The 27,557-nt window shown below is 45.9% G+C and overlaps 4 protein-coding genes across 8 annotated transcripts; 1 reads left to right on the top strand and 3 right to left on the bottom strand.

The window, feature by feature from the left end:
* Positions 1-1,257: 1,257 nt before the first annotated feature.
* LOC136457477 (KIN17-like protein) lies at positions 1,258-2,895 on the bottom strand. Its single transcript, XM_066457511.1, is given in 3 exon segments — positions 1,258-2,142; positions 2,145-2,710; positions 2,803-2,895. Coding segments are annotated over 2 exon segments (1,245 nt in total). The 5' UTR covers positions 2,692-2,710; positions 2,803-2,895; the 3' UTR covers positions 1,258-1,444.
* Positions 2,896-3,870: 975 nt separating this feature from the next.
* Positions 3,871-7,629, bottom strand: LOC136461555 (uncharacterized). Of its 4 annotated transcripts, none has more exons than XR_010760352.1 (8): positions 6,958-7,629; positions 6,602-6,843; positions 6,289-6,385; positions 5,912-6,095; positions 5,759-5,824; positions 5,625-5,670; positions 5,460-5,554; positions 3,871-4,888 (listed from the first exon to the last, which is right to left on the bottom strand). XR_010760352.1 is itself a non-coding variant. In XM_066460831.1 (8 exons), exons 1-7 carry the CDS (start codon positions 7,321-7,323, stop codon positions 5,492-5,494), a joined length of 1,080 nt encoding a protein of 359 aa, XP_066316928.1. In that variant the 5' UTR covers positions 7,324-7,629; the 3' UTR covers positions 3,871-4,888; positions 5,460-5,491. The 4 variants fall into 4 exon arrangements, 2 of the variants coding, with proteins under 2 accessions (XP_066316928.1, XP_066316929.1); XR_010760353.1 differs by having other exon boundaries at positions 5,464-5,554; XM_066460831.1 differs by having other exon boundaries at positions 5,743-5,824.
* Positions 7,630-7,781: 152 nt separating this feature from the next.
* Positions 7,782-15,204, bottom strand: LOC136461554 (transcription factor GTE4-like). Of its 2 annotated transcripts, none has more exons than XM_066460829.1 (5): positions 13,812-15,204; positions 13,671-13,722; positions 13,379-13,501; positions 13,169-13,252; positions 7,782-8,210 (listed from the first exon to the last, which is right to left on the bottom strand). In XM_066460829.1, exons 1-5 carry the CDS (start codon positions 15,057-15,059, stop codon positions 8,182-8,184), a joined length of 1,536 nt encoding a protein of 511 aa, XP_066316926.1. In that variant the 5' UTR covers positions 15,060-15,204; the 3' UTR covers positions 7,782-8,181. The 2 variants fall into 2 exon arrangements, with proteins under 2 accessions (XP_066316926.1, XP_066316927.1); XM_066460830.1 differs by having other exon boundaries at positions 13,379-13,504; positions 13,677-13,722.
* Positions 15,205-16,809: 1,605 nt separating this feature from the next.
* Positions 16,810-20,327, top strand: LOC136461556 (GDSL esterase/lipase At5g45920-like). Its single transcript, XM_066460833.1, has 5 exons — positions 16,810-17,181; positions 17,296-17,520; positions 17,640-17,707; positions 18,813-18,980; positions 19,913-20,327. The coding sequence occupies exons 1-5, from the start codon at positions 17,083-17,085 to the stop codon at positions 20,070-20,072; spliced, it is 720 nt and encodes a 239-aa protein (XP_066316930.1). The 5' UTR covers positions 16,810-17,082; the 3' UTR covers positions 20,073-20,327.
* Positions 20,328-27,557: the final 7,230 nt, after the last annotated feature.

The following is a 27,557-nucleotide window of genomic DNA, read 5'->3' as shown; positions in this document are numbered from 1 at the left end:
AGAATCGGTCGATTTTAACAATGTAAAGTTCTTCAGGAAGCATTCTCACCTAAAACATGGAACCTACACCTACTAGTGCACATAATAACAGAACATTCAACTATACAGAGACATAACATGTAATATTAATCTCCTGAACTCAATATTTTTTAAACATTATGGAGATAGAAAAAATATAAAACATTTAAGATTAGCAAAGTACAGAACATAACCCGATTACCTGATAGACAAATTCAGGCTTGCTCACTAGCTCATGTGAGTTATCAATCAGCAAAATTAGCATCCTCTGTAAGCCAGGTGAGAAATATTCATCCAAAATCTTTCTAGAATAAACAATTCATAAATTAAGCTAGTTCCATGAAACATGAATTTTCTCTACACTCTTAAAGAGTCTGCTGATTTTGAAGAATTTACCAAAGCTATTGGCCATTAATGCAAATGATTGCTGCATTAATGTAAAATATACCTGGCCCATATATGCTACGTTCTGGGTGATTGCACAGCATCAGAACCATCTGCTGATGAACTTATCTGTGCCGTATCTGCACATGCTCCTTAAGGTAAATTCATGTCCTCCAAATACTTCCGAACCAAACTTTTATAAAGAAAAATACAGAATTCAAAAGATTTTCTTGGTACAATATATTCAAAGTAAGAGAACATTTACCCAATGTTTTCAAGTCGTCCGATTAATCGTCCTAATCGGTCCCTGCTGACTGATTAGGGGTACCGTCGACTTGTACAAGTCGTCCGATTAATCGTCCTAGTCGGTCCCATGGCGACTAGGTTCGACTGGACGACTTGAAAACATTGCATTTACCACTAGAGGACAAGCCTGAGTCACTACCACAGCTTCCAGAACTACTTGATCTACCAGCATTCTCTCCCTTCTGATCTTCCAAATGACCAGGTGATGATTCACCCACGTATCTCTCATTATCATCTGTAGTTGACTAAACTGAGTTGGTTCTTTCATATTGATAATATCCCAAGCAATTTTTCTATTCTTCTTGTTCTCAATTATCTGTTGGCGGTATTTATGTAGTTGAGTCCTTTACGTTCATAATAGCATCCAAAAATATGATGACATTATCACAAGAAATGCTCAAACTACCAAGAAAACATTTGGTAAAATATTAACTAGAAACAGAAATATAGAAGTTAACCAAATATTACAAAATTGTCAATACGGTTATTCTGGTCTAGTAACAAGCAAACATACATGACACCATATTCTCACACACAGCCTTTCAGCAGTTACAGTGAACTAGAAACATCAACATATTGAACACTGCTTCAACAGAAGATATTACAGCACAAGCAATAACAAGCACAGACGCTGTTAGGCATCTACCAGACAGAGCTAGTACATTGACTTGTATAGCTATTGTTTGCTTCAGTGATGATCTAGGAAAATGGAATGAATCATGTTGTATAATGCATATCATAAGGATATCTTGCAAATGTCCTCGTATTCGACAGCCCTAATAACCTTCCCATCATAGAGGCCTTTCTCAACCTGCACTTTTGCACAGAATTTCTCTGTGTCCACTGAGAGCAACCTGGCATTTGACCCCCGATAAGCCCCATTTACAATCCGAACCAGCCCACCAATCTGAGGGATCACAGTCTCAAGCTCATCTTGGTCGACCCTAACAACATGCTTGCTCTCCAACATCTCAATCTCCCCAACATATTTGTCGATAACTTTCTTCACCGCCCCTTTCTGCTTGTAGTACCCCTTCTCTGCCAATGACTTGCTCATCACCTTGACCACAATCCCAGGGCACAGCCAGTAGTCCTTTCTATTGCTCCTCTCCTTGGCCTTCTCCTCTTCCTTCATCAGCTCGTCCAATGCTGACCTCCTTGCCTCTGCTGCCTCCACATCATTTCCCTTCTTCTTGGCCACCTCATCCTTCTCCTTCTCTTGGGTACCCAATTCCTCCTCTTCGTCAAAACCGAATTTCATCTTTGGCTTATCCTCAAAAGGATTTACCTTGGGCCCTGGCATAGCCTTCTGAAGTGCAATCGCGATCTTCCCTGTTGCCTTGTTTGCCTCTTGCGAGTCATCCTCCCGCTCCTCCCCATCATCATCCGAACCTGAATACTCTTCTTCACTGCCGGACTCAGACTCACCCTCAAGGACTTCTGCGCACGCTCAATCTGGCGGGCAATCATGCGCTCCTGGCGCTCGTCCTCAGCCATGTCTGACTTGATCCTCTTGCGCTTGAGGCGGTCCTTGACGGCCTGCTCCGAGTCACGGTCGATGTAGGTCATAAACCATCCCTTGGGCGTGTCCTCGACCTTGCAGTATCCCTCGCGCCCCAGGAACTTGACGAACTCGGTGAGCGTGGCCCACCGCGTGGAGTTCATGTGGACATGGTGCCGGTCGGCGATGTACTCGTTGTAGACGACGGTGGCGGCGACGCGGGAGTGGCGGTGCGCGCGGCGGATGAGGGAGACGAAGGACTCGAGGAACTCCTCGGAGAAGCCCTCGACGACGCGGTCGGGAGCCATGCCGAACACCTGCATCTGCCGCTGGTGCGACTCCGACATGCAGTGGCACTTGAACCCGTTCTCGTCGCGGCACTGCTTCTGGCACATCTGGCAGTACCACCGTAGCTTCTGCAGCCCCTTCGCCTTGATCCGGTTCGCAATCGCCTTCGGCGTCAGGAACTCGTGCTTCCCCATCGCACCGCCGCCACCGCCCCTGCCGCACAAGTAGTAGAAAGAGGAGAGTAGGTTAGTTCAGGAGACGTGAGGCGACCAGGTGAGCGCTGTTAAAGCAGCGGTGGGGGCGACCGGAGAAGAGGCCGGCGCCGGCGAGATTGGGGAGGCGTGTGTGAACGGATTGGATTGGCCGATAGGGTTCTTTTTTTTTCTTTTTTGATTGAAGCCGACGATGGGGGGGGGGGGGGGGGGGGGGGGGGGGGGGGGGGGGGGGCGGGCTTTTAGACCTGAACGACCTAGACACAAGTTTTTCTGCCTAGAATTTTTTTTCGCGATCTAAACCTGATCCGAAATATTTATTTTAATTATTTTATCACTGAAAATGCACCGACGGCCCAAGCCTGACCTAAAAAATCAGGCTCCATCCAATAGGACAATAGCTGGGTTTTTTTTTTTCCCGACCCGCAAAATATAGAACCATCCAATAGCCCATAAAATGTAGAGGCTTTGTTTAGACGTTGGGATTTTATGGGCTCCTCGGGCGAGCAAAATGTAGCCCCCGCCGCTCAAAGATGAGGGGACTGGTTCTATATTTGGCCTTACGAGTGATAAGATGTGAACTATAATTTCTCCACCGTTTATAGAATTGGGGTGGAATCATATACCAGGTGGAGGCAAGAGAGACTGTGAGAGAAAATATTTTTTTATTTCATATAACCTGGTTTCGTGCATAGGAGCTATTCCTCCATGGAGTCAGCCTCACAATGTAGCAGAGCATTTTATTGCATAGGTTCAACATAGAACCTCCCATGGTGGAGGCATGCAGCGGTCGGAGACGGAGAGGAATGGGTGGGGAAGATGAGGTGCTCAGAGGATAGAAAAAACAAGTTTGGAGGAAAAAAATAAGGTCTAAACACAAGAACTTTACAACAGATAACGTAGAAATTTTACATGAACTAGTTTTTTTTTTTAGAAAAAACACAAGAAACGGACCAAAAAAAAAACTACAATCCAAAGGGGGTCTTAAAGAGAAAGTCTTATTGAACGACAAATGGACCCCAAAGAGGACTTAAAAGAGAGTTTTATTGAACGATAGATGGACCCTACATTTCAGATGAGATATCCCTATTAGAGCGGAAGTCTTTTAATAAAAAAAATAGGGGTAGCCTTTCCGATAACTAGTTTCTAGGGTTAGGATTTTCTACTACTGATGGAGATGCTCTTGTTGCTCCTAAAAAGTGTGCAAGGGGACAAATACAAATTTTCAGTGTTCAGTGGTAGTACATCTACATATTACAGATGCTTTCAAGCAGAACTGGGGTTGTATGTAGTAGCATATAAACATAAAGAATGACCAAAACATGGATGTATTTAGCACATAAACATAAGGATGGCAATTGGGTCACAGGACATATGCATATGAAAAGGGCCCTATAATTAGATTATTATTATCACTGGACACAGCAACCACTGGTCAGCACAGTAACTAAGACCTTATCTGCTAGTGAGGAATTATGTTAGCAGTTTAGCACTAATATACAAGGGCAAGAAGGACCCCAGCTGTACAAAAACTGAAACGGTCAGGACTATCAAAACACCTTGTTGAAGGCTCTTCTAACAATAAGAGCAATGCTAAAAGATTGGAGAGTCCAATGTGACATTATAATCTGAGCAGGATACATCTTATCTTAGAGATGAAACAAAAATCAAGGGGGCACTTATATATGATTTATGGAGCATCAACAACTTTGGAGGCTGAAAGCTACAGTTTAAAACAAACTGGGTCGAGTCAAAGACCAAAAAAAATATAGAGGGTGGGTTAGGGCGATAGGCATCATGGCCGCACACGAGCATTTGGTACTCACTGTACAGCCAATAGCACTGCTTGTTCACATCATAGATACAGAGCTGAACACAACATTTGGTACTCACTAAGCCTGCAGCAGAACGAAGAGTTGACGTGTGTCCTACCAATCCACTGTTAATTCTGTTCCAAGTAATACAGAGCCCTAGTTTCAAAAAAGAAAAAGAAAAAGGTAATCCAGCATCCTAATGGTACCAGTTCACTGCTTCCGGTCCAGCCTACAATATCTGGTTTCCCTGTTATAAAAAAAAAAATCTGGTTTCCCACTTGACGGCAGATAACTTTCCAAGCATCCACTGATAGGTCTAACACGCTTTGATGATTCCTTATCTTTTCACTCCATCCAGACAAAACCTGGAATGGTCAAGTTTAAAGACTTTATTCAATGCTACCCAACAAGAAATATGACAATATACTGAAGTTAGCTTTTGGTAATGTCCTGCTATTTGTCATTCAAATATGGGTCTATGGGCAGGGTGCATTTAAGAGAGAATTTCAACAAAACCATTAGCAAGGTTAGAGACTGGAATATCTCATTGGCTTAGGGGATCTGAATGACATTGACGGGAGATCATTATGGACCATGTGCCCATAGTTGAGGCACATAAGGGTTTTTCCTTCAAGAGTTCAAGATTTTCCCACTTGATTTGTTTCTACAGATAATCCAGTGTTCACAAGAATTATCTAAGAAACAAGTGATTTGAATCCAGTAATGGGCGCTATCAGTCTACCATATGCACAAAGCTTAACCATTCGAGGCAACAGAATATAGTAGATAATCACGTTGATCTATCTCAAATGAAAGTGAAAAGACAACATGTGTCACAGGATATGAATGGCAGGTATGCCATGGCTAATGAGATATTCCGTAGTTTTTCAGGGTTAAGAAGGCTAATTTAAATATGGTAAATAATTAGTAGAGTACCTACACAGTCTCTCGTGTACATCAAGTTGCACTTAGCCATTCAAACTTGCATTCTCTTTCTCCATCTCAACAATACAAGCTAGTCTATCATGGACCTGTCAAGGACATGTTGCCAGTTTAGGTTCATAGCAAAACATCATCATAAAAAACTAGACAATCTCTCACCTCTGAAAGCTTTTGTGCAGCTTCTTGTTTGAACTTCTCGTCATACCTAAAACAATATAAACATTAACCTCCTATAGATGTGAAGCCTGAAGACTTATGCGTGCTAATAAAAAATTACCATTCACGGGGTATACCAGCTTCATCGTGAGCCAGATAGTTGAATGGACCCTTCAGTACAACGTCGTACTCCTTTATCAAGTCTATAATGTTGAAGTGAACATTCCATTAGCCAGCATGATCTTTTATAAGCATATATCGCAGTCTACACAATTAGGAGATAGGCAAACCTTTAAAAGTATCACCCGGTTCACGACCCATCATTTGGCATACTTTGAGAAACCAATACAAACCTACAGAAACATGTGCAAGCTCTTCCTCTGCTACTCGTGCCACAATGTCTGCAGATCGATGGTCCCCAAAACCAAATAACCTTTGCACTAATCTTGGTCCAGCATCAAGGCCTCTGGCTTCCTATCAAGGTTCTAATAATCAACATATTGGTCAATTATAACAATGTAAACTTCTTTCAGCAAGCATTCTCACCTAAAACATGGAACCTACACCTACTAGGTGAAGACTGAAGACTATTAAGTTCAACTACAAAAATTAAAGCATATACACAGGACAAGCATCACACAGAAGGAAGTGGCAGTGATGTTGGCACCTGGACCAAAGGAATCACTGCCATTCGTGCAGAAACGTCACTTGAGGACTTTGCACACTCCCTCCACAGAAGATTGTGAACAGGCATATCACCATAACTGTCCACAAAGTAACATAATGACTGTGAGATAGCTCATTGTTCATTAATTGTATTTATTACACTGTTGTAATAACATAAGGCTACAGTACTATCGGTGGATAGTCAATTGCCTCGTCTGACGCAGTGACACATGAATACATGATAGTACAAACAACATTCATACAATGGAATCGAAGAAGCAAGTAACTGGTGCTGCATCTTTTGCGCCACTAACCTGAACCCGAGCTCGGCGAGCCGCTGCGAGTACCACCGAAAATGTCGGCTATCGTCATCCGCCACACGCGCGAAATCGGCGAAGAACCCGTCCCCCAGGGTATCCCTGAGCGGCGCGAACCGCACGACGGTGTCCCAGGCGAGGTCGATGGCGTTGAGCTCGACGTGCGCCAGGTTGTGCAGCATGTACGCGTTGAGTGGCACCCCCATCTCCTTGTGCGTGGTAATCTCCTTCTGCGTCACCTGCACAGGTGAGCAGCAACGCCCAATCATCCACCACCCACCTCCTGCTCGACGAAACGCCTCAACCTAAGACGAGGATCGGAGGACGTGCACGAGCAGCGCGAGAGGGTTTACCACGAGGGGCTTATCGGGCCTAGCGGGGTGGTCGGGGGCCGTTGCCTGTCCGACGGGGAGCCCGGCGGCCCACCGGGAGAAGGCGGCGTGGGTGAGCCGCGCCTTGGCGACGGGGTCGGCGGTGGACAGCACAAGCGCCCCCATCTCCGCCAGAGACGAGCCCGCGCCGGCGTCATCCGCCGGCTCATCGACGTCTGAGGCGCAGGGACCGTTCGGGCCCCACGTGCGGAGGTCGCTGGGTGGCGCACGGCGCCAGGCGTGGAGGCCTGGCCATGGAAGCGGCGAAGCGGCGGCGGCCGATAGCAGGCGGCGGGGTGCGGGACCGCGTGGCAGTGGGAGCAACGGTAGGCGGCGGAGCGGGTGCATTTGGCCGGAGCCGGGATAACGCGATGCGCTCGCGTTTGCGTCCACCGAAGGGTGGAAGTCTGGAAGAGGCCACGGAACAAACAAGCCCCACAGGCCGGCCACAGTGGCCTGCTTGGGAAAATTTCACGAGAAATAGTACAATTGCTGCTAGTTTTCTGGGAAATGTGACACTCCGACCCTCTTGGACGTGAGAGTTTCATGAAAAAAATTGTGAGTTCCTACTTGGGATGCTTTCTTTATAGCAAAGAGTGCAAGACAATAGATCACCATTCAAACTGTCAGATGCTTCTCCTTCACCACTGCAACTGCAAGGTGCACTACTGTACTCTGAGCCGCTTGGGTGCTGACCTGATTCCTAACACCGATCACAAACTACAGAGATCAGACGGACTCCAGTTGGAAAGTTGGAACACGAGCAGCTCAATCAGAAGAAGGCAGGGCAACAAGAGAGGAAGATCAATGGCAATGCAAACCTTAAAAAAAACTAATGCTGATGCAAACACCAACAGAAATTACACGACTATAGCAATTGTACAATCTTACAACAGGGCGAGGCCTCCAGGTTCCTGGTCTTCACCTCACCGCTTGTTTCACTGCCCCAGTTTTCAGGTTTCCTCCTATCCAATCCCAATGTTGAGGTAACTTCCAGCTCGACGACTAGGTAAACACGGCACTCTACAGTAAGTAACAACTGCAGATAGTTGTACAGGTGAATCGGTGCACGTGCTATCTCGGGCATCCAATTTGTGCACAAAACGACAAACAGCATGGCACTGGTTAGAGTTCCTACATGACCAAAATTTACAACAATCTCTCGCCTGACAATTTCATGCTAGAATCCTTTGTTGAACTAAGTTGTTACGGCCTTTCCAGTGCCCCATCAACATCTGCATAGAAGGGAGATTTACATGTCAGATTCGTCATTCATGATTGTGATCATGAAACTAGTAATAATTTAATCAGTTTATTCCATAACAAGATTTGCTAAAAACTTGCTTCAAGAGCAACAAACTTTTATGTAAAATGAGTAGTGAAACAACCTCACCGCGCAATAAAAATACCTAAATAATAACTATAAATGACAAAAAAAAAAGGAGCAAGTAAGGCATAAGCGCCTTGCAATAACACTAGTAAATAGAACAAATTCCAGTCACTTAAACTTAGAGCAGCTTGTGGTAATTTATCAAATCAAGCAATCTATGCTACATTTGGCTTCAGATCTGCACCCCATTATGTACTAACTAGTCAACGACTAAAATTGCTGAACTTATTCTAATTCGAAAAAAACGCAATTAAACTTCGTTTAATCGAGATTAAACGATAAACGGAGGCCCAACGTCTCGTTTAGGGCCTAGGCGCCCAATTAAACGCTGGGCGCGCGTAGACGCTGCGTCTACGCGCTAGGCGGCGTGTAGGCAGCGTGGACGCGTGAAAAATCGGCGCTAGGCGTCGCTGGGCGGGTGGGCGGCGGCCATGCGCGCACGGAAAACGTGAGCAGGAGAGGGCGCGCTCACCCGGGAAAAAGCGCAGGCTGCGGGTGGGCTGCGCGCGAAAACAGAGCGGGCGGGAGGGATTAGATAGGTATGGAAATTACTCTGCTCCTTTCCTTTCCTCACACACACGAGGCCATGACCCGCCGCCGCTCTTGCCGCTGGTAGCGAGCGGAGCCCCTGCTCGAGAAATCGCACAGCCTGGAGGGGAATCCAGGAGCTGCTCAAGAAATCGGCACATCCTGGAGGGGAATCGAGTGCAGGAGCAGCTGGTGCAGGCCGCGGCGTTCTCCTGCGGCCCGGCCCCTTCCATTGTTGCCAGCAAATCCCTGCGCCCCTGCTGCACACCCACATCCCTCCTCGGCTCCTCAACATAGCTGCCTCCAATCTAGGTGTTATTACTTAGTACTTACTACTAATCTTGCTCCCAGCAAGAGGTATGGTCACTGTTATTACTTCTAGTTGTGTTATTACTACTGATTTTGCTCTCAGCATCACAAAAATAAATAAAAAACAAAAACTTTTAATCATGTTTAATCTACGTTTAAACTTCCTAAACTCTAAACCATAGGCTAGCGTTCGCCTAGCGTCTAGTGTTTTTTTGAACATTGTACACAAGGTGCTAATATAGTTTCACAGAACAATGGTATCACTTGCCATCTAGTCAAATTTATATGCCTGGTTCAAAATATAAGCTTCTAGGTGTAATTAAATTTAAGAAGTGTGAATTATAAAAGACGAGCAGTATCAGAGCATGTACAGAAGTTCATCATTTTGAACGTTTTGAGTTTCGAACAGTTAGGTTCATAACAGTAGACTAATCAAATATATTGCGAATTAACAGAACAACATTAAACTAGCATATATCAACAGACAATGTGTCACTTCAAATATGAGCATGTGACACTAAATATGCAAGAAAATGAGCAGTTGACACCCACTGTCCACTTTTGTGGTACCCTCTTGTCACAGAGAATGCCAGAAGCTTGTCGCCACTTGATCCACTCTGCTTTGATTCTATGGCTAACGTCCGCATCAATATCTCCATCCCTCTGTAGCATCGATCCCAGATACCGAAAGGTAGTATCCTTCTTAGGCAATACTTGACCTTCCAAACTCACATCTCTCTCCTCCTGTGCAGCTCCGCTAAAGTCGCATCTCATGTATTCGGTTTTCGTTCTGCACAATCTAAAACCTTTAGACTCAAGGGTCTGCCGTCATAACTTTAGTTTCCTATTTACTCCCGCCTGGCTTTCGTCCACTAACACTACATCATCAGCGAACAACATACACCAAGGGATATCCTCTTGTATGTTTCTGGTAACCTCATCCACTACCAAGGCAAAGAGATACGGACTTAAGGTTGACCCTTGGTGAAGTCCAATTTTAATCGGGAAGTAATCTGTGTTACCATCGTTTGTTCGAACACTAGTCACAACATTGTTGTACATGTCCTTGATGAGGGTCACATACTTTGATGGGACTTTAAGTTTGTCCAAAGCCCACCACATAACATTTCTTGGTATCTTGTCATAAGCTTTCTCCAAGTCAATAAAAACCATGTGGAGGTCCTTCTTCTGCTCTCTAAACCGCTCCATAACTTGTCTTATTAAGAAAATTGCTTCTGTGGTTGACCTTCCGGGCATGAAACCAAATTGGTTTGTTGATATCTACGTCGTTCCTCGCAGGCGCGGCTCGATGACTCTCTCCCATAACTTCATAGTGTGGCTCATCAACTTAATTCCCCGATAATTAGTACAACTTTGGATATCTTCCTTGTTCTTGTAGATTGTTACCAATATGCTTCTTCTCCACTCCTCAGGCATCTTGTTCGATCGAAAGATATTGTTGAACATCTTGGTTAGCCATACTATAGCTATATCCTCGAGACATCTCCACACCTTGATTAGGATACCATCAGAGCCCATCGCTTTGCCCCCTTTCATCTTTTCAAGGCTTCCCTGACCTCCGATTCTTGAATCCTCCGCACAAAGCGCATGTTAGTGTCATCAAACGAGTCGTCCAGCTAAACGGTGGTGTTCTCGTTCTCACCATTGAACAATTTATCAAAATACTCTTGTCATCTACGTTTAATCTCATCCTCCTTCACCAAGAGCTGCTCCCTCTCATCCTTTATACACTTGACTTGATTGAAGCCCCTTGTCTTCCTATCGCGAGCCCTAGCCATCCTATAAATGTTCTTCTTTCCTTCCTTCATACTCAAACGTTGGTAAAGGTCCTCATAGGCCCGTCCCTTTGCCTCACTCACCGCTCGTTTTGCAGTCTTCTTTGCCATCTTGTACTTCTCTATGTTGTCTGCACACCTATTATGATACAAGCGCTTATAGCACTCCTTTTCCTTAATAGCCTTTTGCACATTTTTATTCCACCACCAAGTGTCTTTCGAGTCGCATCTGCTCCCTTTGGTCACTCCAAGCACCTCTGAAGCAACCTTCCGAACGCATGTTGCCATCTTCTCCCACATGCTGTTTGCATCGCCTTCGTCCTTCCAAGGGCCCTCTTCAATGACCTTTTCCTTAAAGACCTTTGATGCCTCCCCTTCTAATTTCCACCACTTCGTTCTAGCAACCCTAGCATGTTTGTTCCCACGAGCTTGCACCAGAAAGCGGAAGTCAGCCACCACCAGCTTGTTTTGAGCGACCACACATTCTCCAGGTATCACCTTACAATCCACGCATGTTCGTTTATCCCTCCTTGTAAGGACAAAGTCGATTTGACTAGAGTACTGACCGCTACTAAAGGTCACTAAATGGGATTGTCTCTTACGAAAGAAAGTGTTAGCTATCATCAGATCAAAATCTATAGCGAAGTCTAAGACTTCCTCTCCCTCCTGGTTCCTACTACCATATCCGAAACCCCCATGAACCGCCTCGAAACCTGCACTTGATGTACCTATATAGCCAATAAGATCACCTCCTATAAAGAGCTCGCTACTAGGGACAACTCTAACCAAGCGATCTAAGTCTTCCCAAAAAAGCTGCTTAGCACTCTCATCATGACCTACTTGGAGGGCATACACACTAATTACGTTTAAGACCATATCACTAATGACAAGTTTAACTAAGATGATCTTATCCCCTTGCCTTCTCACCTCCACCACACCATCCTTGAGGCTCTTATCAATCAAAACTCCTACTCCATTTTTATTTGAAGTTGTCCCTATGTACCATAGCTTGAAGCCGGTATTGTCCACCTCCTTCGCCTTCTGCCCCTTCCATTTAGTCTCTTGGACGCATAAGATATTTACACACCTAACCGATGTGTCCACTAACTCTCTTAACTTACCCATAAGGGACCCTACATTCCAGCTACCTAAATGGATCCTAGTTGGCTCGACTAGCTTCCTTACCCTTCGCACCCGCCGAGGTAGGTGTGAAAACCCTTGCTCATTTTGCACCACACCCAGGCGCCGATGTGGAGCGCCACTAAGGATGCGACGACCCGATCCTTGCTCACTTGACACCGTGCCCAGATCGCGACACGGCGCGTCACGGGGGTGATGACCCGGCCCTTGCTCATTTACCTATGAACACTTGGACAACCATATACAATTTATCTAGGGAATATCTCTAATCCTTATCCTAAAAAATGTTTCTGTAACCAACAGATATACTTTCTAATAAGTTGGGAAAACTACTGTGTCATTTTAAGATTGCAGTAGTAAAAGCCTTATCACATTAAATCATGCGAACAGAGACTCTAGTCAAACCATAGTTACTTTTATTCAGTAGATCAACGTCACTGATTATAGAAATTATAAGCACTACTTGATTTTACTTACAAGCCAACAACAGAGGCTATTCTTTCATGTGCCCTAGTCAGAACAACCAAGCAAGTCACCACCAAGACTACACATTTATTTCTTACCCATGTTCTGTGCAAAGAACTAGAGGACGAAGCCAATGAGTTACATTTTCGCTAGTGTATATATAAACTTATACAACGGCATAAGGTATCACATTGGTCTTCCGACTTCGAGTTTTTTTTAAAAAAAAGCTTATGCAGCTAGAAAAAGGGATAAAATATTAAGATTCATGGGTGAGCAAAATACAATAAGTGAGCCAGAAGATGAATTTGGCTTGCTCATGTGAGCTTAACAACCAGAAACATTAGCATCCTCTGTAAGTCAGACAAGAAAGTTACACCCAAAAGCTCTCTAGAAAAAGCAAGGAACTAATAAAGCTAGTTCCATAAAGGACATGATTTTTTCTCTGCGCACTTGGAAGTTATAGTGGTTTGCAAATCCAAAAAAAAAAGGTTATCTGATTTTGAAGAATTTACCAAAGTTATTGGACATTAAATGCAAATGATTGCTGCGTTAATGCAGAATATACCTGGCCTATAGATGCTACGTTCTGGGTGATTGTGCAGCATGCCAGCATCAGAACCATCTGCTGATGAACTATCTGAGTCCGTATCTGCAAATGTTTCTTAAGGTAAATTCATGTGTTCTCCAAATATTTCCAAACCAAACGATTATAAAAGAAAAATACAGAATCCAAAAGTTTTCTTGTTACAATATCTTAAAATAAGAGAACATTTACCACTAGAGGATGACCCCGAGTCACTGCTAGAGCTTCCAGAACTACTTGATCTACCAGCATTCTCTCCCTTCTGATCTTCCAAATGACCAGGTGATGATTCACCCACAAATCTCTCATTGTCATCTGTAGTTTGAGTAAAGTTAGTTGTTTTTTCACAGTGATAATGGATTATAATAAGAAACGACTGTTGCATTACAAGAATGATTATAATGATACATTTGTTCTTTTCTTAAACAGAAAATGACGAATATAGCAATCATAACAATGGTCTAAAGACACACTACTGGCCCACCTGCTGCATTTTCCTTAGGTAGCTCAACATCGACTGCTTCTGGTTCAGGAATCTGTAACGGAAAGACAACAGTAAGAACCGCACGTGCTATATTCCATAAAATTTAGTGATGGCACCGAATACTATCAACCATAATCATACCGGCTCTTGTACTGCAGGAATTTGATCCTGATCTGGCTCGTCCTGCCTCGCATGTTCTACCTTCTCTGGCTCCTGATCAGGATCAGCTTCATCCGGCCTTACCGCAGAAAGCTCAAGCTCAGCCTTCCGCTTATTCTTAGTTATACTCTTCCTATAGTTTGTCACAAATCTATCAAGCTCCCATAATGTTTCAACATCAAAGCTATCGATATCAACCTCAATCTCATCGTCATGCTGGCTGAGTGACAAGTTCCTCTTCTTTATGATCTGAACAACATTGTCTAGCTTCTCCGGTGGCAAATCCTGGAGGTTATTGCTAAGCCGCTGCTTCTCCCAGAATGTCATATCCCTCTTATTGGGCTCCCTTGCCTTGGGCTTCTTTAAAACTGGGGGTCTGCCAGTGTGTGTCTTCAGGGTAGCCTCCATCCCAGCAGCATGAACTGTGGAATCCGACCTCTCTAATACCCTAGAATTATCTATCTCCTTTGGCTTCCTGGGTGCCGCTGAGGACGGTGTGGGAGGCTGTGGTGATAGCTCAGCTACCTCAGCCTCAATCTCTGGCCACTTCTCCTCAAACATGTTCAGCAGCTGCTCGGCCATGAAGTGCACGTCCTGCCCCTTCGGGTTGTACGTCATGGCATTCTGGAACGTCAGACGCACATCACCTGCGAATTCCCGAGGTGACTTGTACTGTCCGGCCCCTAGCTTTGACTTGACTGTGCCGAGGTCCATGGGCTTGGTGATGACTGTATGGTAGTCGTGCAGGCCAAGCGCGCTCGCGTCTACCGGCTTGTTGAACACCCAGCTGTGCTTGTGCTTCATCAGCCTCTGGAGCAGCGCAGAGCAGGTCTTGAACACGGGCGCGTAAAGCTTGCGCCGCGCCTCCGCCGAGAGGTGCGGGTGCGGGTGCGGGTGCGGGGCTCCCCCGCCCTTCTTGGACTTGTGCTTGGACGCCGGCGGATGCGGCGGGAGCGGCGTGGAGGGGTCGGTGGCGGAGAGCGCCGAGGAGGGGGCGGGAGCCGGGAGGGAGTTGAGGCGCTTGGCGGCGGCGCGCACCTGGGAGAGCTCGGCGGAGAGGCGGCGGCGCAGCTCCCGGCGGGAGGCGGTCGTGGAGGGCAGCGAGAAGGTGACGGTGGGAAGGAGCGGGCCGTTGTGGGCGTCGAAGGAGGGGATGCTGGGAGCCTTGGAGCTGGCGTGAGATTTGCGGGAGTAGGGTTTGCCGGACGGCGAGGGCGGCCCGGAGGCCATTCTGGGCGGGTCAACGGCTGCGGCGGATCGAGGACGGCGGCAGATCGGAGGCGGGGATTCGGGGATTTGGGGCGGAGGAGGCGGAACAGGGAGGGGTTCGGTGTGGTGGTGGTGGTGGGGGCAAGGCAGGCAGCTGCTAGTACTGTGCAAGTGCAGGTGAGAGAGGATCATTTTTTTCTTTTTCCTTGCTCTGTTGTTACCCCCTCTTTTGTTCCTCTCCTTTCCATTGCTGGTAAAAATTTATTTTGATCTTGGTTCCTTTTATCTGAACCTAGTATAACATTATACCCTCCCGGATTCAGAATACAAGTCGATAAAGACATCATCAATACGGTCACAGTACATCATATTCGTTAATTGCATTGCACATGTTATCTTATTAAAAACCTTGTGTAAAAAAACTTAGATAAAAACTCACATAAGGAAAAAGAACACAACATTTAATCTTCTTGGTCATGTATACTTGATATTCTATTCTTCATGAATAGATTTTTATCTTTATGATAAACGCATAGAGGTTCGGCGTGGGCAACAAGGCTTAGAAACGTCCGTACTCTCTCTCCCTTTCACTTGAAAAGCCATCCCCTTCTTTTATAAAAGGGGATGCGCTCCCTCCAAACACAGACAAGTGAACCCAAGTCGACTTCTTCAAGCTCAGACTTACTAGATCAACATCAACATCTTACAACCGCAGGACCATCAAGTTCCGACCGCAACCCTTCCGGTCGGAGCCAACCGAACCTCTTGTACACCCCCATCTCTCTCTCGTTTGTACCCCTACTACAGGCTTCGAGCGCCTGGGCTCAGGAATAAAGTCACCGACCGACCCCGATTGGACGTAGGGCACGTTGCCCGAACCAGTATAAATCATGTGTCATTGAGCATTAGGCCACAACCGATCACCACGTACAGCAAAACTACAAATTTTTACTAGTTGACCACTTTCTATACCGACACTAACTTAATAGCATTAAGTTACACCGCCGTTTTCACTCAAAAAACTAAGGCATTTAAAGAAAAGGATATCGTTACAATAACACATCACTCGACATGTGTGCTGGCCGGTCGCTACGCCCATGTGTCTATCACTAACGCGCACATTGTCTTTCTTCTACTCTAGGGCAACGCACGCTGATCTTTCTACTACATAGGGGACTCTTCCGAGCCCTAATAATTATAGTGATGCTATAAAATTGAAAGAACTTTGCGACAAAATATCGAAACTAGTGTTCAATACCTTTAAGGTTTTCTAAAAAATATATCCATCATAATATATAACTATATAAGAGAAAATAGTGCTATATATGCTTCCATCCATTGAAAACTGGACTAAATAAAGGTGTCTAAATCTAGAAGTAATGTTTGGAAATTCTATTGATGTTTCACCGACATTTTATCCGCTCTCTTTTTTTTTTTTTTTGAAAACGTATACACCTCATCTTCTCTCTCTTTCAAAAATAGCCACACTACATTTCATCCACACATGTATAAAACTTCCACACATTCAAACCAAACCAAACCAAAAAGTTGTCAAGGGAACTGAATAAAATCATTGCTGGTGTGGTTACATGTGAAGCTCGAACAACAACTGTTATCTTTTTGGAAAAAGATTTTATTTTCTTTGTTTCTGAAAAGAAAAACAAGAGTTGGATTGTGCTAAAAAGTCAGGGACTCGTGATAACGATGCGCCTGCTGGAGGCTAGTCAATTTGTAAATTCGTCACGACGACTTCACGAACTCACCCAAGATTCCCTTCTCATCCAGATCACGGACGGCCAGTCGGCCACCAAACCTGCCCCAGAGAGACCAGATGACGAGGTAGCCCAGCCGCCACTGCACTGCCAGTCCTCTCCTAGAGCCTCCAATAACTGCATCAGATCAGAAGGGAAGCGCCCCGTGCTCACTGCTCGCAGTCCTGTTCTCGGATCTCGCGGCGGAAGTCGTCGGTCCAGTACTCCAGTCACAGTCAGCGAGCGAACGAGCCCTCTCGGTGGATTCCCCGATCCGAGCAAAGCAACCCGACATGCGGCCGCGGTTGGTGCTCTTCGGCGACTCCATCACCGAGCAGTCCTTCGCGTCCGGCGGATGGGGCGCCGCGCTCACCGACCGCTTCGCCCGCCAGGTACGTGCCGTGCGCGCTCCTCCATTGGCCCTGGCGGCGTGGCGATTGAGCGTGGGCGTGCGTGGCCTTGATGTGGCGAATTCTGATCTGGCTGTGTCTGGGCTTTTTGGTCAGGCGGACGTCGTGCTGCGCGGGTTGAGCGGCTACAACACGCGGTGGGCGCTCAAGGTGCTGCCACGGGCCATGGAGGGCGCGGCGGACGCGGGCGCGGACCCGGCGGCGGTGACCGTCTTCTTCGGCGCCAACGACGCCTCGCTGCCCGACCAGGTGCAGGCGCACCAGCACGTGACGCTCCAGGAGTACCAGAGCAACCTCCGCGCCATCTGCGCCTCCTTCAAGGTTATGGTTATGGACTTATGGTTTATATATAAGTTGCGGCCTACGCTTGATGCGATTCTCGGATTCGGATATGTTGGATTCGTCGCTCATTTATTCGTCGTTTGGTTCTTCGATCGCAGGAGCGATGGCCCTCCACTGCTATCATACTCATCACTCCCCCACCGATTTATGAACCAGCGAGAATCCGGTAAACAAATAGATCCACTCTGAAGATACTACAAAAGTACAAATCAAATCAATCCACCGGTATCACACTCTATTCGCTCTACTGATCTTAGCTTTCTGAGGGGAATCTGGTGGCCGATCATAGCAAAATCAAATCATTGGGTGCCTTTCACATGCTGGCCCCCATTTTGTTTACCTTTTGCTGCGACGCATATATGCCATCCCTCCCTGCTTTGCGGTCATGGCATGCTAGTATGATACTATAAATTCCACTATCTGCAGTTTGCCAGTTCGATAGTGAATTGCATCCATGCACACTGCTGCTTTCAGTAAGTCAGAAAAGTTGTCAGCATTTAGATCCATACTGCTACTGCTACTTATCACTCTGCCACCGTTCTACGAACCTGCAATAGTCGGTAAAGAGAAAACACCACTTTTGTATATCTACTGTGCATAACTTTATGACGAGAATCTATCAGCAACTGCAGATAAGTTTATGAGTCCTGTGGATGCCTTTTGGTGATCACCATATTGCCATTTTAGTTGCTATGCACATATGACATTCATGTTGCTTCTTCTCGTAAGTCATAACAGTATATGTCACTATGTCATAGCCCTCTTTCTGTATATGCTAATATTTGTACACATATCTCGAGGGGAGGAAAAAAAGGAAAATACTTCATTACGCAAGGGGCAAGCCTATAGTAGCAGTTTTATTCAGTAAAGTTTAACCAAAGTGGCCGAGTTCATTGTATCTATTGAGGGAGTCAACATGCTTATTTTGGACCTACATGTATTTTTCCCTAGAATCCATGGGATAGGATTCCTTGAATGCTGCCTATTTTCCGTTCAAATTATGTGCATTCTAGAATGCTGGATTGTTTATACCTGTATTTCTTGACATGTCCAGTAATCCAATTACCTGGACTGATCTAGTGACTTCTTCAAGCATCGAGTGCAAATTGCACTTTTCACTAAAGTACTTATCTCTGTGTTTATGCACATGTCCAGTGATACGATTTCCTTGTCTGACCTAATGGCTTCTTCAAGCATGCAGTGCAAATTGCACTTTTCACTAAAGTAGTTTTGAAGCCAGCCACACTGATTGTCCTTGGCTCCTTATGCAGGGACATGTATGGAGAAGACGACCCTTCACGCCAACCAGAAAGAAGCAATGAGGCTGCTGGCGCTTATGCTCAGGCATGCATAGCTGTTGCCACAGAATTGAATCATCCAGTTATAGACATCTGGACGAAGATGCAGGAATTTCCAGATTGGCAAACATCTGCACTGAGGTAAGCATATATTTCAATTACCTCTATGACCAATGCAAGATCCAGATGCGCTGAGCAGCAGTTATTTTTATTCCCTTTTGTGTTATCAGCTGCATACCTCGGTGGTTCTGGAATAGTCAATCAGATAATGGTTTAGTTGCACACAAAAGCTTGTCAACTAGGGTAGGCTGTTACATAGAAACTATGCGACCCCCATATCTGAAATACGAAATTTCAAGTTGAGTGAAGATGTCGTATTTTCATGTGTACACCTGAGACAATAAGAAAAATGATAGACAGAGGTCATCGAACTTGATTCTCTGTTGTGCAGATTATAGGTGCTATACTTGAAACACCACGACTCCATGAGTCCACGACGTCAAAGGCTAGGGCCAAGTAACATTACATACCTGAATATTATAAGATAATGAATTCCATGACCTTTTTTTTTTGAGATGTGTGACCTTGTTTTTCTAGAGCTTCTGCGGTGTCAAGTAAAATTCTGCATCCTCAGATGGATAGAACACACATAGTTACTATTTTTGCGTGTCTAGTTTTTAGGTTGTTTACATTTCTTTCCCACACCATAGCACTGTGCACTGAATATTTCCAGACGTGATAGGGAAGGTGGAGGAACTTATGCACATTTTTTATTTTTCTGTTGGCTGTTGCTACGACTTGCTAAGATCAGTAGGCTTTGTTCTTGTAATGCTGTTTGGAAATTTGTAGAAGGAAACTTTCAGGATGTAGTTCAGTTGATTTTCCTTTTTAGTGATGGTATGTACCTGGTAGCACCGGTGTTTTTGTATTTGTAAATAATAATGCTGCGTTTCTAATTTCTTACCTGGAAAACAATTGTGATTCTAAATCGGTAATGAATGGATTACAGTCCTGATTATTAGTGTATTCTTCAAAGCGAAAGCCTGGGATAACATTTTGATGCCACGATGCAGCGACGGGCTCCACTTCACGCCGGCAGGAAACAAGATCCTGTTCGACGAGGTGGTGAAGAGGCTGGCGAGCATCGGTTTCAGCCAGGAGAGGCTCCCATCCGACCTCCCCCTGTTCCACGAGATCGACCCCAAGGACCCCATGAAAGCCTTCGGCGCTTGAACAAGACGCCTCAGCACACGGTTGGATCAGTGATGTTTGCTCGATCGTGTCAAGTGACGTGTTCCGCTCCGTGTGTGGTGCTGCGTGTGCAACTTTTCCTTGTGGAGATAGATGTTTTTTTCCCTTCTTTATGAGTGCATTAGTGTGCATAAAGGACTGCTGAGGTCATTACAGGAACAGTGAGGTTTAATAACTGGCACTTTCAGTCCCGTATTATGGGAACATTGTGGTTTAACAAATGCCATTACAGGAACAGTGAAGTTCTTTTTTTTTTGTCTTGGATGGAGTCAGGCCTGACCTGATGTGCGAAAAGTAAGGGCTCAAAGCTTTGGGGCCAGTGAGCGGAGGCCCATGTGATGTGAGCAGAAAGAGCTGGTCCATCTAGACAGGCGCGGTCCGGCTTCATCGCTGTTTGGGCCCTTTTGTTCCTATATAGATATGGGCCGATTGGCGTTTAGCCTGGGCCTGGGCGCACTTGATTTCACCGGAGGACGAGAGAGATGAGAAAACAACCCGGTGACGGTGAGCAGCCAGCGCATCATCATCTCCTCTCGGGATGGGTGGGAGTCCGCTACCACGACATCCTCCACGCCTCTGCCTCAAGATGCAGAATTTAGCACACCAAGACCCTCTCTCTCTCTCAGAAAACCACGCCACGGCTGTGCGTGCCTGCGCGCTGCTGCTACTGTTAAAAAAGAGTCACGCTTCCCGAATCAGTAGCTGTTGCGGGGCCCACAGCGCAGGCCCAGCCCCCCAGCCCGCGTGGGTTACTGATCCCTAGCTAGCCCAGCTACGGCGGCCTATGTTGGTTAGGCCCGGTTTAGTCGCCAAAAAATTTTGCATAGTAACTGTCACATCGAATCTTGCGGCACATGCATGAAGTATTAAATGTAGACGAAAAAAAAACTAATTACACAGTTGGTCGAGAAATCGCGAGACGAAACTTTTGAACCTAATTAGTTCATAATTAGACACTAATTACCAAATACAAACGAAATGCTACAGTGAGCCAAAATCTAAAATTTTTTGGATCTAAACGCACCCTTAATCAAGTGCCAGGAGGGCGTACTAACCAAATTGGATTACATAAACAAAGCCGCCTATGTGTACGGCAAAGATCTGCGACTGCGAGGCGAGGCGGCGACCATAGCTGAGGCTGACCTGACACGTGGCCGCCGCGAGAGCGAGGATTGATCGGCCATCCAGCTCGCGCTCGCGGCCTGTGCATGCAACGACGACCCCACCTGCACGCCTTGCCCAGCTGCCCTTCCTTTGTGCTGTCATAAACTCGGGTTCCTCGTGGACCGGCTTTTCAGCAAAAGCTTAGCCAAACAGACAACGTCGCGAACCAACGCGTAACTCTTGGACCGGCCCAAATACCTAAACAGCAGACCAGAGGGGCGATCCAATTTCCGACCGGAAAGCCTGGCCGAGGAGGAACGACGCCCGCTTCTGACCCCGTCCCATCTCTCCGATCGGAACGCTCGCTTCGGTCTCCAGCCCGCCACCGGACGGTCTCTCCGACCGGAAGGCCTGAACAAGACACCGCTTCCGATTCCGACCCGCTTCTCCGACCGGGAACGCACCGAACCTTTGCTTACAACTCCTCTCCGACTGGCACAATCAGAGCCGACTAGGACCAACCGATCGGGGACGCCCGCTCGGTAAGGACCAGAAAACGGACGGAGAAAGTAAGGCAGGACGCACAAGTCAAACCGCTATACCAGGGACCGTACCCTGTGCACCTGCAAAACAGTACCCTGCGACCTCCCTGACATGACAGAACCCAAGCAGTGTTGTGGGCGCCATCAACTCCCATACCGGACAAGTACGGTAACGCCCCCCATGTGCCTCTGAGGCATCAACAGTATCGTGGGCGCCGGTATTTACCGTCCCATCTCTCCGATCGGAACGCTCGCTTCGGTCTCCAGCCCGCCACCGGACGGTCTCTCCGACCGGAAGGCCTGAACAAGACACCGCTTCCGATTCCGACCCGCTTCTCCGACCGGGAACGCACCGAACCTTTGCTTACAACTCCTCTCCGACTGGCACAATCAGAGCCGACTAGGACCAACCGATCGGGGACGCCCGCTCGGTAAGGACCAGAAAACGGACGGAGAAAGTAAGGCAGGACGCACAAGTCAAACCGCTATACCAGGGACCGTACCCTGTGCACCTGCAAAACAGTACCCTGCGACCTCCCTGACATGACAGAACCCAAGCAGTGTTGTGGGCGCCATCAACTCCCATACCGGACAAGTACGGTAACGCCCCCCATGTGCCTCTGAGGCATCAACAGTATCGTGGGCGCCGGTATTTACCGTTGAAAGCTCTAGTTTGGTTTTGGTGAGTTGATGAAACCCTAAGTGCTAACCTAGTTCATCAAGTGATCATGAGATAGGTAGCACACTTCAAGTAGAGAAGCAATTGAAGATCATAACATGACAATGGTGATAGCATGGAGATGATCAAGGGCTTACACTTGAAGAGAAGAAAGAGAAAAACAAAAAGCTCAAGGCAAAGGTATAAACCATGGGAGCTATTTTGTTTTGGTGATCAAGACACTTAGAGAGTGTGATCACATTTAGGTTTGATAGCCGTACTATTAAGAGGGGTGAAACTCGTATCGGAATGCGGTTATCAAAGTGCCACTAGATGCTCTAACTCATTGCATATGCATTTAGGATCTAGTGGAGTGCTAACACCCTTGATAATATTTGCGAAAATATGCTAACACATGTGCACAAGGTGTTTGCAGGGTTGAGATGGGTTTGGGTCCCTCTCTCCCTCCCGCCGAGCTTGCGAGGCGGGATTCGGCGCTTTCGGGAAAATGAAATGTCTATTTTCTATTGCGCCGGATGCAAAATTCTTGGTGATTGGCACATTTGAGCAAGGGTGAAGAAGTTAGAGTTGAAATGGAGTTGGTCGAAATGATGCTGGCGTCGGTCTACTGACCGGACGCTGGGTCACTCAGCGACCGGACGCTGAAAGGCTGCGTCCGGTCGAGCTGTCAGACGGCACAGTAGGCTAGGGTTGAGCACCGGACGCTGGCTGCGTCCGGTCAAGGTGGACCGGACGCGTCCGGTCGAAAAAACTTGCCTTGGGGAGCTTACTGGAAACGACCGGACGCTGGGGCTTCAGCGTCCGGTCAGTTTTATCGGACGTGTCCGGTCATGGTCGGGAGCTTACTGTAAACGACCGGACGCAGGGGCTTCAGCGTCCGGTCAGTTCGAAGGAGCAGCGTCCGGTCGAGGCTGATGACCGTTGAGTCTGGACACGTGGCTGACATCGAGCGACCGGACGCTGAGAGCCAGCGTCCGGTCAGTCTGACCGGAGCGTCCGGTCAGAACGCGTTTTGCCCAGTGAAGGGGTATAACGGCTCTATTTGATTGGGGCTCTATATATAGCCCCATGGCCGGCTCAAGCTTGTACTCTTGGCCATTTCTATTGACATAGCATACTTGTGAGCTTAGCCAAAGCCCTCCCACTCATCTAGATCATTGATTCATCATCATAGTGAGATTGGGAGTGAATCCAAGTGCATTGCTTGAGTGATTGCATCTAGAGGCACTTGGTGATTGTGTTTCGCTGCGGATTTCTCTTGTTACTCTTGGTGGTTGCCGCCACCTAGACGGCTTGGAGCAGCAAGGATCGTTGAGTGGAGGAGGTGATTGTCTCCGACTCCGATCGTGGTGATTGTGAGGGGTTCTTGACCTTTCCCCGGCGGAGCGCCAAAAGGTACTCTAGTAAATTGCTTGTGGCTTGTGTGATCCTCAGCTTGTGTTGGTTGTGCGGCACCCTATTGAGGGTTTGGCGAGTGATGCCAATCAGCGCGTGAACCTCCAAGTGAGTGAATCGCCACAACGAGGACTAGCTTGCCGGCAAGCAAGTGAACCTCGGTAAAAATCATTGTGTTCATCCTTTTGATTCCGAGGTGATTGGTCTCCATTGTTATTCATCTCTTTGATTGATTGGTACTTCATCTACACGGCGGTATAACTATCCTAATCACTCTCTTTACTTTACCGCAAACTAGTTGACAAGCTCTTTAGTGTAGCTAGTTGTGAGAGCTTGCTTGCTTGGTTAGTGTGGCTCTTTAGTTAGTCTTTGAGAGCACACTAACATAGGATAGTGTCTTTGCTATTGTGTGAATAGACACTATCTAAACTGGAATTGTGGTAGGTGGCTTGCATTTTGAGTAGGCTAGCGCAACACTCGCTTCGCCTCATAATTGTCTAACCACTTTGTTAAGTGTTGTTGTAGAAATTTTATTAGGCTATTCACCCCCCCTCTAGCCATTAGGACCTTTCAAGTGGTATCGGAGCCGAGGTCACCGTTATTTGAGGCTTAACAACCTTCGGTGTTAAAATGGCTCAAATCAACAACACCAAGAAGCCACCCCAATTTGATGGATCAAATTATTCTTATTGGAAGTCAAAGATGGCCACACATATCAAGTCAATCAATAGAAAGGTGTGGAAGGTGGTAGAAACCAAAATTGAGATTAGTGATCCGGAAAATCCCACTGCCGCCGAAGAAGTGCTTCTCCAAAACAATGACATTGCTCTAAGTGCCATTCATGATGCAATTGATGTGAGAACATTTGAGCAAATCAAAAATATTGAGATGGCTCATGAAGCTTGGAAGAAATTGGAAGAATCTTTTGAGGGTACTCAAGCCGTGAAGGGTGCAAAGGCATACATCCTCAAAGAAAAGTTTGCAAGCTTCAAGATGAAGGAGGATGAGAGTGTGCCGGACATGTTCCACCGGATGGAAGTGATTGTCAATGATCTCAAGGCACTCGGTGAGAACATAGAGGACAAGGACTTCTCAAATAAGTTCTTGAGATGTTTGCCTGCAAGATTCAAAATATTGGTCACCTTGCTAGTAAGAAGTGGTTTGAACACAATGACACCAAACCAAGTCTTGGGAGATATCATGACCGATGATGCCTATAGAGATGATGATGAGAAGGAAGAAAAGAAAGAAAAGAAAGATGAGAAGAAGGATGACAAGAAGAAGAGCGTGGCTTTCAAGGCCACATCATCCAAGGGCAAAGCCAAGCAAGAAACATCAAGTGAGGATGATGATTCATGGGATGATGATGATGATGAGAGGATGGCTCTTTTTGTCAAGAGGTTTGGCAAGTTCATGGTAAAGAAGGGCTATCGAGCTAGAAGAAAGAAGTATTCATCCAAGAGCAAGGAAGAGGCAAGGAGGTGCTTCAATTGTGGAAGCAAAGATCATCTTATTGGCAAATGTCCATATAATAGTGAGAAAGATGATGACAACAAGAACAAGAAGAAGGAGTGGAAAGAAAAGAAAGATAAGAAGGACAAGATGTCCTTCAAAAAGAAGAAGGGTGGTTCATATGTAGTCACTTGGGATAGTGATGCTTCCACAAGTGATGATGATGATAGTGATGACAACAAGACCACCAAGAAGAAGGCACTTGCAAGCATAGCAATCAATGAGAAGCCTTCTCTCTTCGACTCTCCATCATGCTTCATGGCTAAGGCTACCAAGGTACAATCTTGTGATGATGGAAGTGATAATGAACATGATAGTGATAGTGATAATGATGATGATGAACCCACTAAAGATGAATTAATTGACATGCTAGAAGATGCTAGAGAACACTTTAACATGTCAAGAAGGGAATGCAAAAGCTTGCGTAAGGAAATAAAAGCCCTTAAGCAAGCATTTGATGAGCTAAATGCATCTCATGAGAGGCAAGAGGATGCCCATGAAAAGCTTGGCAAGGCTCACAAGAAGCTTGAAAAAGCTCATTCCTCTTTGCTTAATGAGCAAACTAAAAAGAAGAATGTTGAAACTTGCAATGTAGGTTTAACTTGTGATTTAATTGATACATCACTATCTATGCCTATCATTGTTCCTCCAACTAACCCTTCTTGTAGCACTTCCACTTCTACCTCATCTAGTAGTGATGGTCACACTTGTGATACCTCACTAGTGGTTGAGAATGAGAACCTCAAGAAGGAGGTAACTAAGCTCACTCACACCTTGGCTAAGGCTTATGGTGGTGAGGACCGCTTGCTTATGGCCTTGGGTAGCCAAAGAGCTTCTCTCTACAAAGAGGGATTGGGCTATACCCCCAAGAAAGGCAAGGCGGCCTTTGCTCCTCACAAGACAAGTTTTGTGAAGAACAATGGTCGATTTTGCACTAGTTGCAAGCAAGTTGGTCATAAAGAGCACGAATGCACCAACAAAAGCAAAAATGCTAATGTATCCTCCATTAAGCTTAATTCTTCCTATATGCTTGTTAAGGGTACAAATGGTGTGAAGGCTAAGTTCATTGGCAAACCATGGATGGGCTCAAAGAAGAAAGCCATTTGGGTGCCAAAGAGCTTGGTTACTAACCTTCAAGGACCCAAGCAAGTTTGGGTACCTAAAAAGAATTGATCTTCTTTTGTAGGTCAATTACAAAGCCGGAGGAAGGCATTGGGTTCTTGATAGTGGGTGCACTCAACACATGACCGGTGATGCAAGAATGTTCAACTCAATCAACACCAATGGCAATGATGGTTATGATAGTATCACATTTGGTGACAATGGCAAAGGCAAGGTCAAAGGGCTTGGTAAGATTGCAATATCCAATGACTTGAGCATATCCAATGTGTTGCTAGTAGAGAGCTTGAACTTCAATTTGCTATCCGTGGCTCAATTGTGTGATCTTGGATTCAAATGCATATTTGGGGTAGATGATGTAGAAATCATAAGTGTGGATGGCTCTAACTTGATCTTCAAAGGCTTTAGATATGAGAATCTATACTTGGTTGATTTCAATGCTAGTGAAGCTAGATTGTCCACATGCTTGTTCACTAAGTCTAGCATGGGTTGGTTATGGCATAGAAGGCTTGGTCATGTTGGAATGAAACAATTGAATAGATTGATTAAGCATGACTTAGTTAAAGGCTTGAAAGATGTTGTGTTTGAAAAGGATAAGCTTTGTAGTTCTTGTCAAGCCGGCAAACAAGTTGGAAACACCCATCCTAAGAAAAGCATGATGAACACTAGTAAAGCATTTGAGTTATTGCACATGGATTTGTTTGGGCCAACACAATACACTAGCATTGGTGGAAATAAATATGGATTTGTGATAGTGGATGACTACACTAGATACACATGGGTATTCTTTCTAGTGGACAAAAGTGATGTATTTGCAACATTCAAATCATTTATCAAAGGCATTCACAATGAATTTGAAACAACTATCAAGAGAGTTAGAAGTGACAATGGTAGTGAGTTCAAAAACACTAGAATTGATGAGTTGTGTGATGAATTTGGAATTAGACATCAATTCTCGGCCAAATACACACCTCAATCAAATGGCCTTGTTGAGAGAAAGAATAGAACACTCATTGATATGGCAAGGTCTATGCTTAGTGAGTACAATGTGAGTCAATCTTTTTGGGCCGAAGCTATCAACACGGCTTGCTATTGTAGCAACCGCCTCTATTGTCA

This window comes from Miscanthus floridulus, chromosome 6, assembly GCF_019320115.1.
Source record: "Miscanthus floridulus cultivar M001 chromosome 6, ASM1932011v1, whole genome shotgun sequence".
Classification (NCBI taxonomy): Eukaryota; Viridiplantae; Streptophyta; class Magnoliopsida; order Poales; family Poaceae; genus Miscanthus; species Miscanthus floridulus.
Note: the sequence above shows the minus strand (reverse complement) of the source record. Positions and strands in the feature narration are given on the sequence as shown.